The sequence below is a fragment of the Dermacentor silvarum genome, chromosome 2 (assembly GCF_013339745.2).
Source record: "Dermacentor silvarum isolate Dsil-2018 chromosome 2, BIME_Dsil_1.4, whole genome shotgun sequence".
Classification (NCBI taxonomy): Eukaryota; Metazoa; Arthropoda; class Arachnida; order Ixodida; family Ixodidae; genus Dermacentor; species Dermacentor silvarum.
In genome coordinates, this window is record NC_051155.1 from 136801117 (window position 1) to 136816687 (window position 15571).

Sequence of the window (15571 nt, forward strand, 5' to 3'; positions counted from 1 at the left end):
CAGTGAAATACAGCTGCTTCTCTTCTTTCCATTAGGGCAGATTGCGAGAACAGCATATACTACATACATGATTATTGTAAAGGCAGTGCTTGCGCCATCATGTGTTCTTCCAACATATGTTGCTTTGCACATTTTTACTGTTATGATGAAATGTCACTATACAAAGATGCACAGACACGTATTGTGTTGTGTATCTTTGTGTGCTGTATCATATTTAAATGAACTGATAGTATCAATCAAATAAAGCTCGCCATGATTCTTGGCTTTTCGAATCCTGTGGTTGTGTAGTGTAGGTGCACTGGAAGTGCTTGACAAATTTGATGGATAAGGTGGGGCTGGGACAAAAAGTAAGGGACATGTGGTCACTTGCTGTCAGTCATCCCAAACTCTTGGAGTGACAGCTGCCATCACTTGTCACCCACTTGCAACTTCACTCATGTCTTGTTAACTTCTTCTATTGACCTTGCAGATCAGTCCCAGCCAGCGAGTGCCCTAAGTGAGCGTGAAGGCAAACCTTTCACAGAAGCTGACTGGAGCAATGCCGAATCTACAACCTTGGACGCCTATGGCAAGGCTAAGACGCTCCAGGAGAAGGCAGCGTGGGATTTTGTGAAGGAGCTGCCAGGTAAATTTGTTACCTAGGTTTCCGTGCATGGCTTTGTTGAAAATCTAAAGCAGCTTTTGCTTTGCTTCAAAGTGTAACATACCATTTTCAGTGTTTTTTTCTCTTCACAATAATGTCTAAAACTACAGTAAAACCTCGTTAATTCGGATTTCACGGGACTGAAAGAAATGTCCGAATTAACCGAATGTCGAATTATCGAGGTTATCAAGAAAAAAAAAAAAAGCTTACTAAGTCAACACACTCTCGTCATCTAGCGACTGATTGGCTCTCGCAGCAGCAAAGGTCTTGCGACTTCCTTCGCAGCGTGGCCGTGGCACGCACCTTCATCTGACATGCTTTTCACTACCGCGCGCACATCCCGATAATTTTTTCACCAGTGAGCTGGCTGCCAATAGATCGTCAGTCTATTACGATGTAGCCGGTGCGCTTAATTCTCGACAGCTTTGCACCGAGTCAAAACAAAACTACTGTTTGCCGCAACTGCGTTCACTTTCGGTGCAATCATGGACGTACGATGATCTTGCATTTCTTAAGGCACGCACCGACATGTGCGGCAATTCAAAATGAAACTATAGGCTGCAACCGCTCTGGACGAAACCGTGGTGGCTATCGACGCAATCGTAGATGGCTGCGCGGTGTTATGCGTGGCGGTAAATGCAAGAATGAAGGCTTCAAAGACCCAAATGAGCATTAAGTGTTCCGGCGTTGCTGTCATTCACGTACGATGTTCGTTGATGACCATGGCGATGTGGACTCTGCCGCTTCCGTTTCGCTTGGACGCTGGTGCAGTTTTTGCTCTTTTGTGTCGCCTATTTGTGGTGCTCCGCGCTTGCCGAGCTCCGAGAATTCAAAATCCGACTTAGCCGACGTGCGGCAAAATATGTGCAAATTAATGAGAGGTCGATTGCATTAAATAGTACATACGGCTGCTGGGAGCACAAGACGAGTTCGAATTATCCTATTTTCCGAATTAGCAAGGTGTACAGCAGTAAGTAATAGGTTGTTTTGTATTTTCCTTTCATAAAGTAAAGAGAAAGTGCGGAAATTGCTGCTGGCTGCTCTATAACTGCATAGCCCGGGCTGCTGACACCTGAATGCAACACTGAACGTATGGACAAAGAGTAACATGCTTCTGACCAGTGGAGATGCACAGGCAGTGCAATTCCTGACCCAGACTGCCAGGGCCTGTAGCAAACACCTTATCCAGCAAACCAACTTGAACGGTGGCCAGCACATGGGGGTGTGTGGGCATGGGAGTAAAGGACAAGGGGAAAGAATAGCAGATACGGTAGAGTGGTAGGAGATAACTGTATGAACTTTTTTTAAATGAAAACTATGTCATCATTTCACTCATAGTTCACATTCGATGTCACATTACTGAGTGCTTGTTCTACAACCCACATTACATCACTGTAATTATTGCGTTAGTAAAGCGAACAATCTGTGCTCTGTTGCTTGCAATTCCGGGACAAACGACCAAATAATTTTGTATCCATTTCAGTGTCAGAGGTGCTTACAAAATTGGTTTTATATTATGATTGAATGCTATATGTTCTTGTGCATAGGAAAAGAGGGAAAAAATGGCAGAATCGTAAAAATGGCCAATTGATGTCCCTTTGAATATGTTTACTGGTAATTATTGTCAGCTTATATGAGACAGGTGAATGAGCCACAAGTGAAAGGCCACTGCAGTCTGTATGAGAATGGCAAAAGATGATGACACTCTACTTCAAGCATCACTAAAGTTTTGTTGGCTATAAATAGTGTAAGGTAGGGAAATATCGAAGCTTGTTTAACTCACAGAATGAACATTTCAGATCATGGTAAATAACACTATCATAGCAGGCTCAACTCAGCTAACCAGATACAAATAGATAGAAATTGATAAAGTGCATATAAGACAGTCACCTAGCTTTTCATAGGTTAGTGCAAAATATTACAGACAGCCCCCACACAACTGACGATGTAACTGTGCCCTCCCTGTGCAACGATTCCCGATCCAGCACAAAAGTAATCTTTTACCAGGAAGAAAGATCACAAGAATAGCTAAGTACTTCTAGCTAAGTTGCTTTAACAGCAGACTCCCTAAGGGGCCATCAGGCATGCCATCACAATTGTATTTATCCTTGCTTGATGCAGGCTTCAATAATTGTAGTTTGAATATTATATTTGGCATCTGGTGAATATTGAACTTGCAGACTGCTTAATTCAGATTCAAAAACCTATATTCGTGCAACCGAAGAATGAAGGTAGCGTTTCTCAATTAAGAACCATAAAGCCTTCAGACCTTCTGTTGGTTTAATGACAACCAACAATAAGGTGCCGCGTCAGGAACCTCCTCAAATTGTGGCCATACAAAGGCTACAGTGATGCAGCGTGATGCACTGTTTCTTGTGACTGCACTTAGTAGCCATGAATTGTACATATCTAAGCATAGAATTAACATATACCTTGTGTTGTTCACATTGCAGAAGAGAAGAAGTTTGAGCTGGTGGTCATTAACCCTGGACTCTGCATTGGACCTCTGCTGCAGAAGACAACCCATGGCGTGCCCACTAGTGTTCTGGTAGGAGTTGAACATTTAATGTTATGTGAAAGATGCTAAGTGGTACTAGTTTTGATCTGTCTGAGCTTTGAATTCATTAAAATCGAGAACATAGTGCATAGTGAATCGTCATTCTTTAGTCCAATATCACAATGGGAATAATGCTTTTGGGCACAGACCCTCAGGAATAACAGTGAATTCCTTCCCAGTTACAGTAAACGGCACATGCACATGGCTTAAAAGTAGAGTTCTGGGTTATTGGATTAATTTGATGATAATTGAAAAATACTCGTCGGTAAAAAAAAAAAGAAAAGACAATTCGGATTCATTCGAAGAACTCTGGATTTTGGTGCCCTCAGTTGTGATAACCTGATCGTGTCATGATGAAAGTTGAGAAAAAGTGAAAAGCTGCTTTCCCTCTGCTTTCCACGCCCCTGCAGGCACTGCTAAACCAATAAAATGGCACATCTGCGACAACCTTCGCACAGATGCTGACTGCATCCTTGACAGTGTAGACAGGAAGCGCTAGGTAGTGATTAACAGCTTCCAAGAATGCTACGTGTTGCAGAAAAGTGGAGCAGTGCAAATATAGGGAAACAGTTATCACAGCTTGCATTATTACACCAGCATTACTCTTGTACCACGCTCAGATCACGAACCCAAACATGAAGGCAGAACAGTCAGCACCGTTTGCCACATAGGAGCAGCTGCTTTCTACCATTTTACCACCGGGGCATAGCACTACCTTGCAGGCAAGGGAGTTATGAGAATGTCAGGCACATGCTGTTGAAGAAATCGTAGATTCTCCAGTTTTCTAAAGAATGCTTGCTCAAGTACTGGGCCATTCTTTCACGTATTGTGCTGGATCTACGTTTTTGCTATCTAGTGCAAATGTTGAAAAAACATTCTCTATGCTTTGTTCCATAATTCTTAAAGAGCGTGCTACAATGATCAATTCTGTATTCCATAAATATGCATGTATATATTACAGTAAGTTTAATCGCGATGAACCTTTCTGGCAATTGCAAATGTTGACTATAAATAAAAATGTTCTTGTGGTTATTCCCCCCCGTTAGTTTTTTGCTAGGCTCTTTTTTCTTTTTTTTGGTATCGGGGGAGCTAAAAAGCAAATAAAGTTTAAAAAAAAAACATCTAAAAGCTCTAAATTTTATTTAGCTGTAAAGGAAAATTTCAACTAACTATAATTTGAATAAACACCAAAAAACATCCTACTCCAGTTTTTCCCCAAAATGAACTACGAAAACGCAGTACTGTACTTGTAAGTCATTAGGGCATGACCATTTGCCAAGCCATGGTACATCGACACATTCTTCAGACTTGTGCTTTAAGGCAGTACAAAGTGAAGTGTGATGGTGGTTCAAGGGACACTAAAGAGAAAGATAAATTGAGCTGTATTGGTAAACTACGCTTGTACAACACCAAAGAAGCCACTCTCACCATGATAGGAAGTTTATCACCCAGAAAAGTTGCAAAACAAAACAAAACAAAAAATTAGAGGCGAAGTCAGCATAAGTTTCTGTACCAGGTTGCTGTGATTTTGATGATGTCATGTTCGGGCCTTGTAAATTATTTATTGGTAAAGATGGACTACATATTGATTGACTAGATTTTTATTGGTAAAAATAGACTACATATTGATGGACTACTAAAATATTAGTAAGGACGAACTACATTCTACTTTAAAGGACCCAAAGACTGAACTTGGTAAGTTTAAAGAACTTTTACCATGCCACAACGTCCTTCATTAGAGAATGAGAGAAAATACTTTGAAATTTGTGACATCACACTGATGCACTGGCACGAACTTAAAAAAGAATGTAAGTTTGGCGTTCACTTTCTCTTCTAGTAATGCGAAATAGTCTAAAATGTAGTTTTTAAGCAATACTGTATCAGTTCAAGCTCATTTAGTGTTTCTCTTTAGTGTCCAATTAAAGCTAGGTGAGGAAGGTTTCTCACCTGCTGAAGCTGTCATGGATGTAGCTAATACTGTGTGAGTTGCAAGGCAGGCAGGTACCAGGAAGAACAAAAGCGTGCATGTTATTTCGGTGGCAGTGCGTGCACTTGCAATTCAATATTCGAATCCAGGTATGGAATGAATTTCTGACAGCTTCTGAGGGATGTATATGTTTCTGTGTGTGCATACAGCTGATCAAGCGCTTCATGGACCGGTCTATACCACTGGTGCCTCCGGCATCACTCAGCGTGGTGGATGTTCGTGATGTGGCACGGGCACACATACGTGCGCTGATTGTGCCAGGAGCAGCAGAGAACCGCCACATTGTCACCAACCAGTGCATATCTGTCAAGGACATGGCCACAGCACTTGCAAAGGAGTTCAAGCCGCATGGTGAGATGCACGACACACCTTTCCGGCACTTTGCTTTATGCTTGTTGATGCTCCTGAGCTGCCTGTGGCAATGCACAGGAAACTTTATTAATTTTCTTTTTTCTGTTAAGAAGACTTCCCAGCTTCCTTTGAAGTTTTTGTGGCTTGGACTTATGAAGTCTGATTGACTGGCCCATGAAAAGGTGGCTTTGTTTAGAGAGCTCATCTATGTCCAAAGCATTTACAGCTTTTAAAAAGATGGTATTCATCTTGTAGGTGGTCATGCGGGCTGACTATTGTGGATCACTTGTGTATAGGAATTATTGCACGGGCCAGGGGAGTGGCCTGTCATGCCGCTATCCAGGCTGATCACACGCGTTCGAGCACGTTGCTCAGGTTGGAAGGAAAGGATTTTCAGGGCCCCTTTAGTGATGCATCAATTCCCTGTTGCATAGTGGTAGCACTTGGCAACCCTGAATGTCCATCCTGAATAAGTAATCTGCTGATGCAGAACAGGCCGTTAATGTGACAGTGTGACACAAAAGGTTTCATAGACAACATTGTGAATTGCAGGCTACAGCATTTCAACAGCTGGAGCACCGTACTTCCTGATGTGGCTCAACAGCCTGGTGGACAAGAACTCCAAGCTGCTCATGTCCAAGCTGAACAAGCCAAGCACATATGACAATGCCCGCATGCGTGAGGTGCTCGAGATTGAGCCCCGCGATGTGCAGCAGTCGATCCTGGACACTGCCTACAGCATGATCCAGCTGGGTGTCGTCAAGAAGTCTAAGAAGATGAAGAAGCAGGAGCTTTCGACCGAAGGTCAGTGGCTTTTATATACACTTTCACTTGTGTTTAACAACAGTGCACACCCTTTTTGAAGGAAGGTGTCGGCTGAATGAAGTACTTGAATGTGTTTACAAGGTTGCTGTATGGGACTTGCTGAAGCACCAGAGTTTCTAGAAGCTGAAAAGGTACAGTGCAGTCCATTGCTAAAGGGAACACTATAATGTGTAACTCTCACTTTGCTGGCACTTTAGCTGCAAGTTCTGGTCAAGGATATGTCGGTGCCCTGCCCAGGCGTGTAGAAAGGTGCCAGTGCCACCAACCACAACTCATCTGCTGCAGAGCCCAGTGATTGTACAATAGCCAGAAGGAAAAGTTTGCATGTGCTCCACACTCATGTGTTTCCCTAAGACTGCACCACACTGTACAAAAAAAAAAAAGAAAACTACTTCATATTTTCAATGACAGCATTAGTGCTAAAGAGATGTATGCCTCAGAAACCTAACACGTTTTCTATTGGTAAAGGTGGAATGATAAAACATTCCCCACGTAATGCCCTGCCATAATAATGTAGTTTCTGTGTTTGGAAGCCGCTTAAAAAGGTTTTTCGTGGGCACCATATACATAATCAGTACAGTAGACTCCACTTAACACTGTTTTGACAGGTTACCTGATCAGCTCGGAAGAATTCACTAAATTTTGCTTAGTTTTCACAGATTAGCTGAACTTTAACATGAACGTACTTCCAACATTACTTCCGGTTTACTCTAACGTGAGTATAATGTGTGTGGCTCGCATAAAAATCTGTCTTCCACTGTCTTGAAAGGTTGTTTATTCAAAATGCTGCCAAATAAAGACAACTATTGACAACTGCTGAACGACAGACTCGCTTTGCAAACTTCTTCTGAACTTTATGCATGTGTGCCCAATTTACAGTGGGACCATTATATATTGAACGTGCATATAACTTGAGCAGAAACAGCACAAAGGAACGTCATGTAAGAGAGGGAGAGACAATGGTGCTAACTAACAACCAGATGTCTTTTTCTTGCAAGCAGCATAAATATATAGCGTAACACTTTGCAAGAAAAACTGAAAAGTTGGAAGTAATATGGAACAAAATCACTCCGATAGGAATGATATCTCCTACAGAAGGAGTGAAATGGAAGGATAGTTTATGCATGCATCGCCACTCTTTTGGATGTGGAAGGTTTCAGATATCAATTGTGCAGACTCATCTTGGTATTTTGACACTATGGTGCAATCTTTATAGAGTGGCTCACAGCTACATTCAACGCAATGCAGTGATGGGTGGCTGTCGCTTGCTTACTGACCTTATTTGAGTGTACGAGCATGCAGTCATTCACATATGGGTATAATAATTTTTTGCCAAGGTGAAGTAAATCTAAAACGTGGATTGACAATAACAGCATGTAGCAAATATATGCTTATAATGAATATCAAATGTAAATCAAGGTGTTTTTGTTTTGGAAGCGACTTAATTATACAGTCTAACCCGGATATATCGAACCCACATGTAACAAATTATTGTGTATAACGAATAGCTGTAAAATCCCCTTCAAAATATTTGTAATAAACTTTTATTTCATATATAGAATTACCTATAGTATCAAACTTTTATGTGACCTCCTTCAGATTCGATATATCCGGGCTCAACTGTAACAAGGTTTCACTATTATTTCAGGCTGTTTACTTTTTAGAACAAAGCATAAAAATATACTATAAGCATTCATTTGAAAGGTACAGTCTTTAAGTGCAATTTAATACCACTATGCAGTCTCTAATCTGCGGCACTACGTAAGCACTTGTGGTGTCTAACTTGGGTGTGTTCACGTGGATCCACAAGTTATGGTAATGTGACAAACAAGGACAAAAGAAATGCAAATAAGTATCCTTTCTTCTGTCCTTGTTTGTTGCACTACCCAAACTCATGGATCCACATCTAAACACCCAAGATTTCAACCTTGTTGGGCTATGAGTACTGGGGATGCATGGGTGTGACAAGGTGCTAGGTGTTGTGCTATAACGAGAAAATTCCTGAGACTGTGTCATGCACTGTGACGTTTTCACTCCGGCCACATGCTTTTTTTTGTTTCCAGCATCTATAGGGTCTCAATAATACACCGGGGATAAAAAATATTGACCGGCTTGAGAGGACTGGTGCTACGACCTGTTCACTTTCGCTTTATTTCGAAGCATTGGGCATATAAATATAGGATGAGACTGGGTTTCAGTATCAGTAATTCAGTGGTGTACATTCATATTGAAACATGCTGGATGAGGTCACATGGTGTAGGGCTGTATGGGGACTTCCTGTTTATGAAAGAATAGTGTAGTACATTACATTTAAAATTTTAAGAACAAAGATAAAAATACAAACTTTGAAGTGTATGCTGTTAAGTCCAAATTACACGCATGCTTGCTGGCATGCGAAAGCTTGTGCCGGTGCGCTAAAGCCTAATATCTTTCTGGCGCAACTATCTGTGCTCGCGCTTCGACGCGTACAATCTGTCCAGCACCATCTGCGCATGCATGGGTGCACCGCCAAGCGAACCTGTAGAGTAACAGATAATAACAAATCTGAATAAGAAATATGCCAGCAATTAGGTAACTAATGAAGATGCATAAAATAATGACTAAAAAGCACAAATATGGCTATAATAAGTAAAGCATAATGCTGCACCATATATCAGAAGTTAGCTATCTAGTAGACAAGAAAATAATGCTTGTTTAAAAGCAAGGTTCTTTAAGAATACTCCAGCGAAGCGTGATTGCAGCAAATTTCAATACGTATAATAAAAATGTGGCAGTATCAACAAATCGCATGCATGTTAATTCGTAGTGTGGAGCAGTCTGCATAAGCATCGATATAGTCATTGCAGTTGCCATATATTTGCTTAATTTCTGTGTTTTATGACAACATAGAGCTCTGGGATGTGACAGAATGGCGCTGTAATAACATGCAAATTGTGGTCCAATACCACACATCCAAATTTGGAAATCGCTTTATTGCCCTTTTAAATGCCTTGAAATCTTTTATGTGGGCTACCTGCATGGAAATGCAGCATGTACTCTGACTCATAAGCAACCCTGGGTTGGTTGTCTCTGAGGACTTTGCAATGACTATGTGCACTTTGAAATTTAAAGTTCCATTAGTGCTGATACAAGCTCAGCTATATCTTGGAATATCCTGTCTTTCTACTAAATGCATATTTCATGGCTTCATAACAAGTGACCTTTTAATAAGCCTTTATTCATCTTAATGATCACCTTGGCCTTAATGGTAGTATTGATAAGATTTTTTTTTCTGTTCACTTTCTTTACTGTTACAGGAGAGGGCCATGTGAATGGCGACTTGAATGGTGAAAAGGCAGATGATGAAAAGGATGAGAAGAAAGAAGGAGATGATGAAGAGAAGGCTACTGATGAGAAGAAGGAGTTGGCTGTCGAGGACACCAAGAAAGTTGAAGAGGTCACCAAGAAGGCCGACGAGGTCATTGCTGAGCCCCCACAAAACAAGGAACTTGAGCCTGAAGACAAGGTCGAGAAGGCAAATGGCGATGTTGCGGAACCGCCACCACAGCCTGTAGAGGTGGCTGCAAACTGAGTTAGGCAGATGCAACACACATACACACACACACACACATAACACATACACTCCTTTTTTTTTTGTTGCCCCTACCTTTAACGTGGGTAGGCAAGGCGATTGTTTTATTATATGCTGTAGGTTCTTGGCAGGTCACTGAATTGAACACGTCAGGAGAGAGAGGTTTTATGTTCACCAGTGTAGCAGTGTGATTGAAGCCTTTATGGGCTACTGAAATTGGCGGCTGAAACACATAGCCTACAGGAAGTGTGAAAAGTCATGCAAGTGTTTATCATTAAAAAAAATACTATATAGAAGTAAACTATGCAGTGTGCATGATTGACAGTTCCTTGACAGTAACATGCATAAGCAAGCCCTGTCTGGGCTTTGCGGCCTTCCACAGTGTCAACATTCTCGATACTGGTCAAGCAAGTCACATGCGCATAACACCCAAGGTGAATCAGTATCTCTCATGAAGCGCTTCTTTCGGTGTCCTTTCCAAGAACGGGGTTTGGGAACACTCTTGTGTTGTCATCTGCGGATGACATCTTCGTGGAGTCTCTATATGTGTCGCCTGGTAGATCCATCCAAAGAAAACTGAGGGGCTGCATTGTCAACACTGGATGCTTTGGTGCCAGATAGAATCATCAGCATTACTTAAGTAAAAAACAGCACCACTGTAGAAACCTGCCACAACTTGCCTCTGCCAGTCTAATTGTAGCTTTGTTGCTTCCATGATATGCTTCAGGACAAAAAAATTTCCCTTCCGCTTCACTGAGAAGGTGTAGAAGGAGGAGAAATATGCAAAAATGAACATGGACGAGACTGCATTAGACAAAAAAACAGGAAAAGTATTTTTGATCACAATATATTTTAAAGACATTTAGCAGCAAGCCAAAGCTTTTCTAAACAGTTAATTCAGAAATAAAGCGGATATTTTGTAGGGAGGAAAAGGAAAATGTGAACCTATAAGCCTGGCATTCAAGTTCACCATGCATCGCACCACAAAAACATAGGCGCATTGCACCCTGCCATCTAAGCACTTTCACTTAGAGTACAGACTTCATGAAAATGCTACTTCCAAGACGAACAACTAGAGGGTGTTCCATGTCTTCCTAGGCTCTTGTAAAATCCACAAGAATGGAAGGCGGTCTGAGATGAGAGACGCAGACACTATGCGCCAATGTTTACAATGTCAATTTTGTTTAGCTCTTCCTTTCCAAGGGCTCAGTGCACCTCTCTGGTGCACATGCGGGAGTGTTTTTCATTTTTAACTGTTCTCGCATTATTGGTCTAGCACTACCGCAATGCGTTGATGACAGTGTTGTTTGTCACCATCGCCTGTATTTTTGCATTTTATGTTCGTGTACCTCTTTCTAGCCTGCACTTTGAGCAAAAGTGTATACAACATATATCTTGTGCAGTTTTAGCCTTTTGAGTCTCTTCTTTTATTCCAGGAGTTTGACAGCTGTGCTGAAGACTCTTGTCATTGTCTTGTGGCTAATTCCATCTTGTCACCAACTGTAGAAGCACTCTAAATACTATACAAAAGAGTTGCATATAACAAGCTTTCATTTGTTTTATGTCATCACAATTTATTTTAGCAATTCCCGATACAAAAGATATTTTAGAAAGGCATGGTTTGCTCGCAACACACGGCAAAGACAAACAAACAGGCTGTGTAACTGTATGCTGGGGAAATGTTCGTTTCTCAAGCCATCGAACTTGTGAGGTATATTTGCCTGATGCTCATCACTATGCTGTCAGAAAAGTGTTGTCCATGATCACGTCCTTTTAACGAGTGATGTGTTGGATTCACTATTTTGCTATATTAAATTCCATGCAGCACTTCCAGTGGCACATTCTGCCCCCAGCTGCATATGTTTTGAGCTGGCCATTATTATTGTTATTATTTCATAGTAACTTCTGCCCTTCCTTTTACAACCTATGACTTCGTCAGTCAAGTGCTGGGTGTGCTTATACTAATTGCAGCTGTTAAGTAACAGCGAAAACGGAAATTGCATGAAAATATTTGGTGTACTCGGTCTGTTTCATATTGTGAAGGTTTCTATGCCTATATACACCACGCTGTCTCGTTTCTCTCAGCTGTGTACCATGGCCTTTCCGAGATGTGGGGTTAGCAGCTGCTGCGACTTCAATGACAAAGTTCAAGTTGGTTGTTGCTGTATAGCGAGCAGTGACAGCTCTGTTTTGCGTGCGACATGCTCTTTCTCTTGGTGCGACATGCTTGTTCGGCATGCATTTTCATTTCTTTTTACTATGTATGCAGCTGTGTAAATAAGTTTTAACGCTGTGTCATTGCCAGAGTTTGTCAGTGGCAGACCCTGGTGCAACCTCTACCCTTTCCCTGCTGAAAGAAAAGCTTCTCAAGAACCTTTGAATAGATTTTGGTGCTGCAGCGCATCTTGTCTCCCCACTTTACAAGACTTTCTGCAACCCTATGTAAACATTGCTCCCGTCACTGTAATGAGTAACACTCAATGTGTGAACACACTGGCTCGCGAGTACACAAACACACAGAACTACCTACACACATGCATCTCTGTCAGTGCGTTGATGTCGCGATCCAATTGTGCAATGCTGGAAATGGTAACCTGTTGGCGTTATGCTGTCCCTTCAGAAACGCTGAAGCGTTGCACACCAATCCCTCTCATTCCTTGTCACACCTCACTCAAGTGGTGCTTTATTCTCTGTACGAGAGCTCTCCTAACATTATCATTATTTTCTTTTGCTTCAAACTGTTTTTTGTCTGTTTTGAAAACTAGGTTTTGAATGGTCAGTGGTGCAGGAATGATGTCAGGCCTTTAGCTTGCAAGCTTCGGAGGCTTTGACAACAGTCCTTGTTTTGTGAGACATTATGTGTCACATTTTGCCTTTTTTCTTCTTTAGGAACCAAAGATAACACCAAGATGACAGTCATTCTGAGAACTAACTAAATATAGGTGCACAGTGTAAGCAAGTTTTTAGTGAAAGGGAAATTTTTAAAGCATTTTTTAGTGTTCTCTTAGCACCCATATTTGGCAGTATTACAGGATTACTATTCATAGATTAAAAAGAATTGTTTTGCAAGACTGCTATGGCAGTGTGTCATATTAAGACTTTACACAAGCATTTGTACCATGCCATGGCCAAAGCGGCCATGCCACCTAAGTGACAACTTGTTTTTATATGCATAATGAGTTGAGCAGTTTCAGAAGCCTGAATATTTCAGACTGTGCTCAATTTTTACATGCATGAGTAAGCAGGTTTGAGATGGATGGCTGTATTCACAGCTGAACATTTACATACAGCAGTTACCAAACACATGTTATATGGTTGCAATTGCTAAGCGAATGACTAACCATATAGTATGCCACTTTTAAAATCATATACCTTATCTTATACACAGGTGTAGGAACATTACAGCCAGCTTTGATATCAAGTTTTTCACTTCTTTTTTTACAACCTTACTTTTGATATGTGCTTCATAATGGCACACAATTTTTTTACGCAATTAGAAGAATCGTAGTGATTGGAAGTACAGAGGAAAGGTAACTGAGGTGTGTGATATTTCTGCAGTTTCTAATTAGCATGTTCATAACCAAGGGGCCAAAATGTGAAGTGTTTTATGTTTGGTGCATGCCATTGACAGAAATGAACCATTGATTCATCGCGGACTCGTTACATATCCATCTCTTAAACTTGTACTCTCGAAAAGTCGCACATAAAGGGTGATGAAGTCAGCATGTTTTTAGAGAAAATGGTTAACAAGAAAGCAACCTATTTGTTTCAATTTGGCATATAAGGTCCCACGGTAAATAAACATTGTCAGTGCTTGTCTGGCATATGAGAAGAAAACCATCGCAACAATGAGTCAAATAGAGCGTCAGCAGTGCATAGGCTATGTTGACGCAGTGATGCTGTAGTCTGCATGGGGTTTATGTAAAGACAGAGTTAGTTGCAAAATGAAGTCTTCATCTAAGTGCTGCTTCTAAGCAGCAAGAGACCAGACTTCCTCGGATGCGTAGTTACTTTGCACTTTCATGCTACATACAAGTACACCGTTGTCGGGCAGTTTTCATTTTTTCTTCCTTGTAACATTGTGACGTTTTTCGCAAAAGCTGGGAAAATAAGCAATTTTCACTCATATCTACACACTTATGTGGAGAGCATGCACATTGGCTGAAACATGCTACATACTCGCCCAAACCCACTCCGACCTGTGTGCATCGTATGGCACGACACTTCCTGTCACGGTCAACCTGTTGTTCATCAAAGTCTTATCTTCTTCTCGGCCAAAGCCAAAAAAAAAAGTATCTTCAGCCATGCAAAGTGCCGGCATATTTCTGGCTCAATCTAACATGAGGAGTAAAATAATTGAAATCACTACCAACAAATTACTGCCGTATTACATAATTGCCACTGGTGGTGCTATGCTGAGGACCTCGCGTGCGAGGTTCTTGCACCGATAGAGGAAGGAAAGGAACTGGGGTCCTCTCGTCCTTTTTGACTGCCCCTGCTAAGAGGTGGTGCATATACCTCCAGTCATTAGCCCTAGCTTTCTATACACTTCGTGACAGCGTGCAGACCAACAACACTCAGAGCCATTTTCTCGAAACTCTTTTAGACGGCCACACTGCCTCTTTTTTTTCTTGAAAGATTTACTTGATTACCAAGCACTAGTCAGTAGATGAAAAAAAGTTTATGGCAGAAGCAAGCAACAAGAAGTCCTTCGATGTTTATATTTATATGTAAAGCCCCAATTTGTTTTATGCGGACTTCTCTATCACGCTGCTGCGTACATCACATTTAGTTTACAGCCTTCTTTTCCCCTACTTCATACAGAAGCCTACCTTCCCAAAGCTGCCATGTGTTGATATGCCTTTACGAACAGAGCAACACAACTAAACTTTCAGCGAGCGATAAAAAGAACAGCAGACAGAGAAGAAACACTAGCTGCTCTCACTCGGCAAACCTCGTGTATGTGTACAGAGAGCGCAGGTTATCGTTTGCTGTATGACATGTGCTTTTCCTTACCAGCTCGGAGCTCTTCCTTGTCTTTTCCTCCACCAAATTTCCCATGCCCCCCACCTAAGGGACTACAAGGTCCCATACTGCTTGAAGAAAAAGGGCAAGGCAACATTGATAAGAGGAAACATGTCATGCTATTTGTTTCATTTAGCTGTTTAGACGAACATTGACACCTTGCTCTTACATTCTTCTCACTCTTCTATCTCTGTTCTTATTTCTTCAACTGCTTTCTTTTGCACTGCGATCTGTGTGCTCAGCTTTGTAAACTCCATAGAAAAAAAAAAAGAACACTACTTCTACCAGTAGATGTATACACAGTCTCCTCCCGTGTATTTGTATGCTTGTTAATAAACGACGAAAAGAAAACAAATATTGAAAGTTGTTTGTATCTGACTTAGCACCTTGCATATATGGATAACAGTCTTTGAATGCAGTTAGCCCTAACTCATTTATTTTAAGTCGTGTTCAAAGCAAACAGTGAATAAATCTATAGATTATTATACCATACTGTTATCCGGCATCCTGGCTTTGGTAAGGCCGAGGGGAGAGGGGTGCACGTGCTTTGTATATGCCCACTCCTCCACCCCTCCGGGCTAGGCCCCTGCCACACTTGCCTTTCAATGAATA

General features: G+C 41.4%; 1 protein-coding gene across 3 annotated transcripts in view; it reads left to right on the plus strand.

Annotated features, from left to right (window-relative positions):
* LOC119441817 (uncharacterized) overlaps positions 1 to 15314 on the plus strand; it is a 177375-nt gene extending 162061 nt beyond the window's left edge. For all 3 annotated transcript variants that reach the window (XM_037706443.2, XM_037706444.2, XM_037706445.2), the window contains exons 4-8: positions 470 to 625; positions 3097 to 3191; positions 5337 to 5538; positions 6091 to 6342; positions 9660 to 15314. In XM_037706443.2, coding sequence (XP_037562371.1) covers positions 470 to 625; positions 3097 to 3191; positions 5337 to 5538; positions 6091 to 6342; positions 9660 to 9934 — 980 coding nt within the window. In that variant the 3' untranslated portion in view covers positions 9935 to 15314. The remainder of the gene's footprint in view (positions 1 to 469; positions 626 to 3096; positions 3192 to 5336; positions 5539 to 6090; positions 6343 to 9659) is intronic.
* The last annotated feature ends 257 nt before the right edge of the window (positions 15315 to 15571 follow it).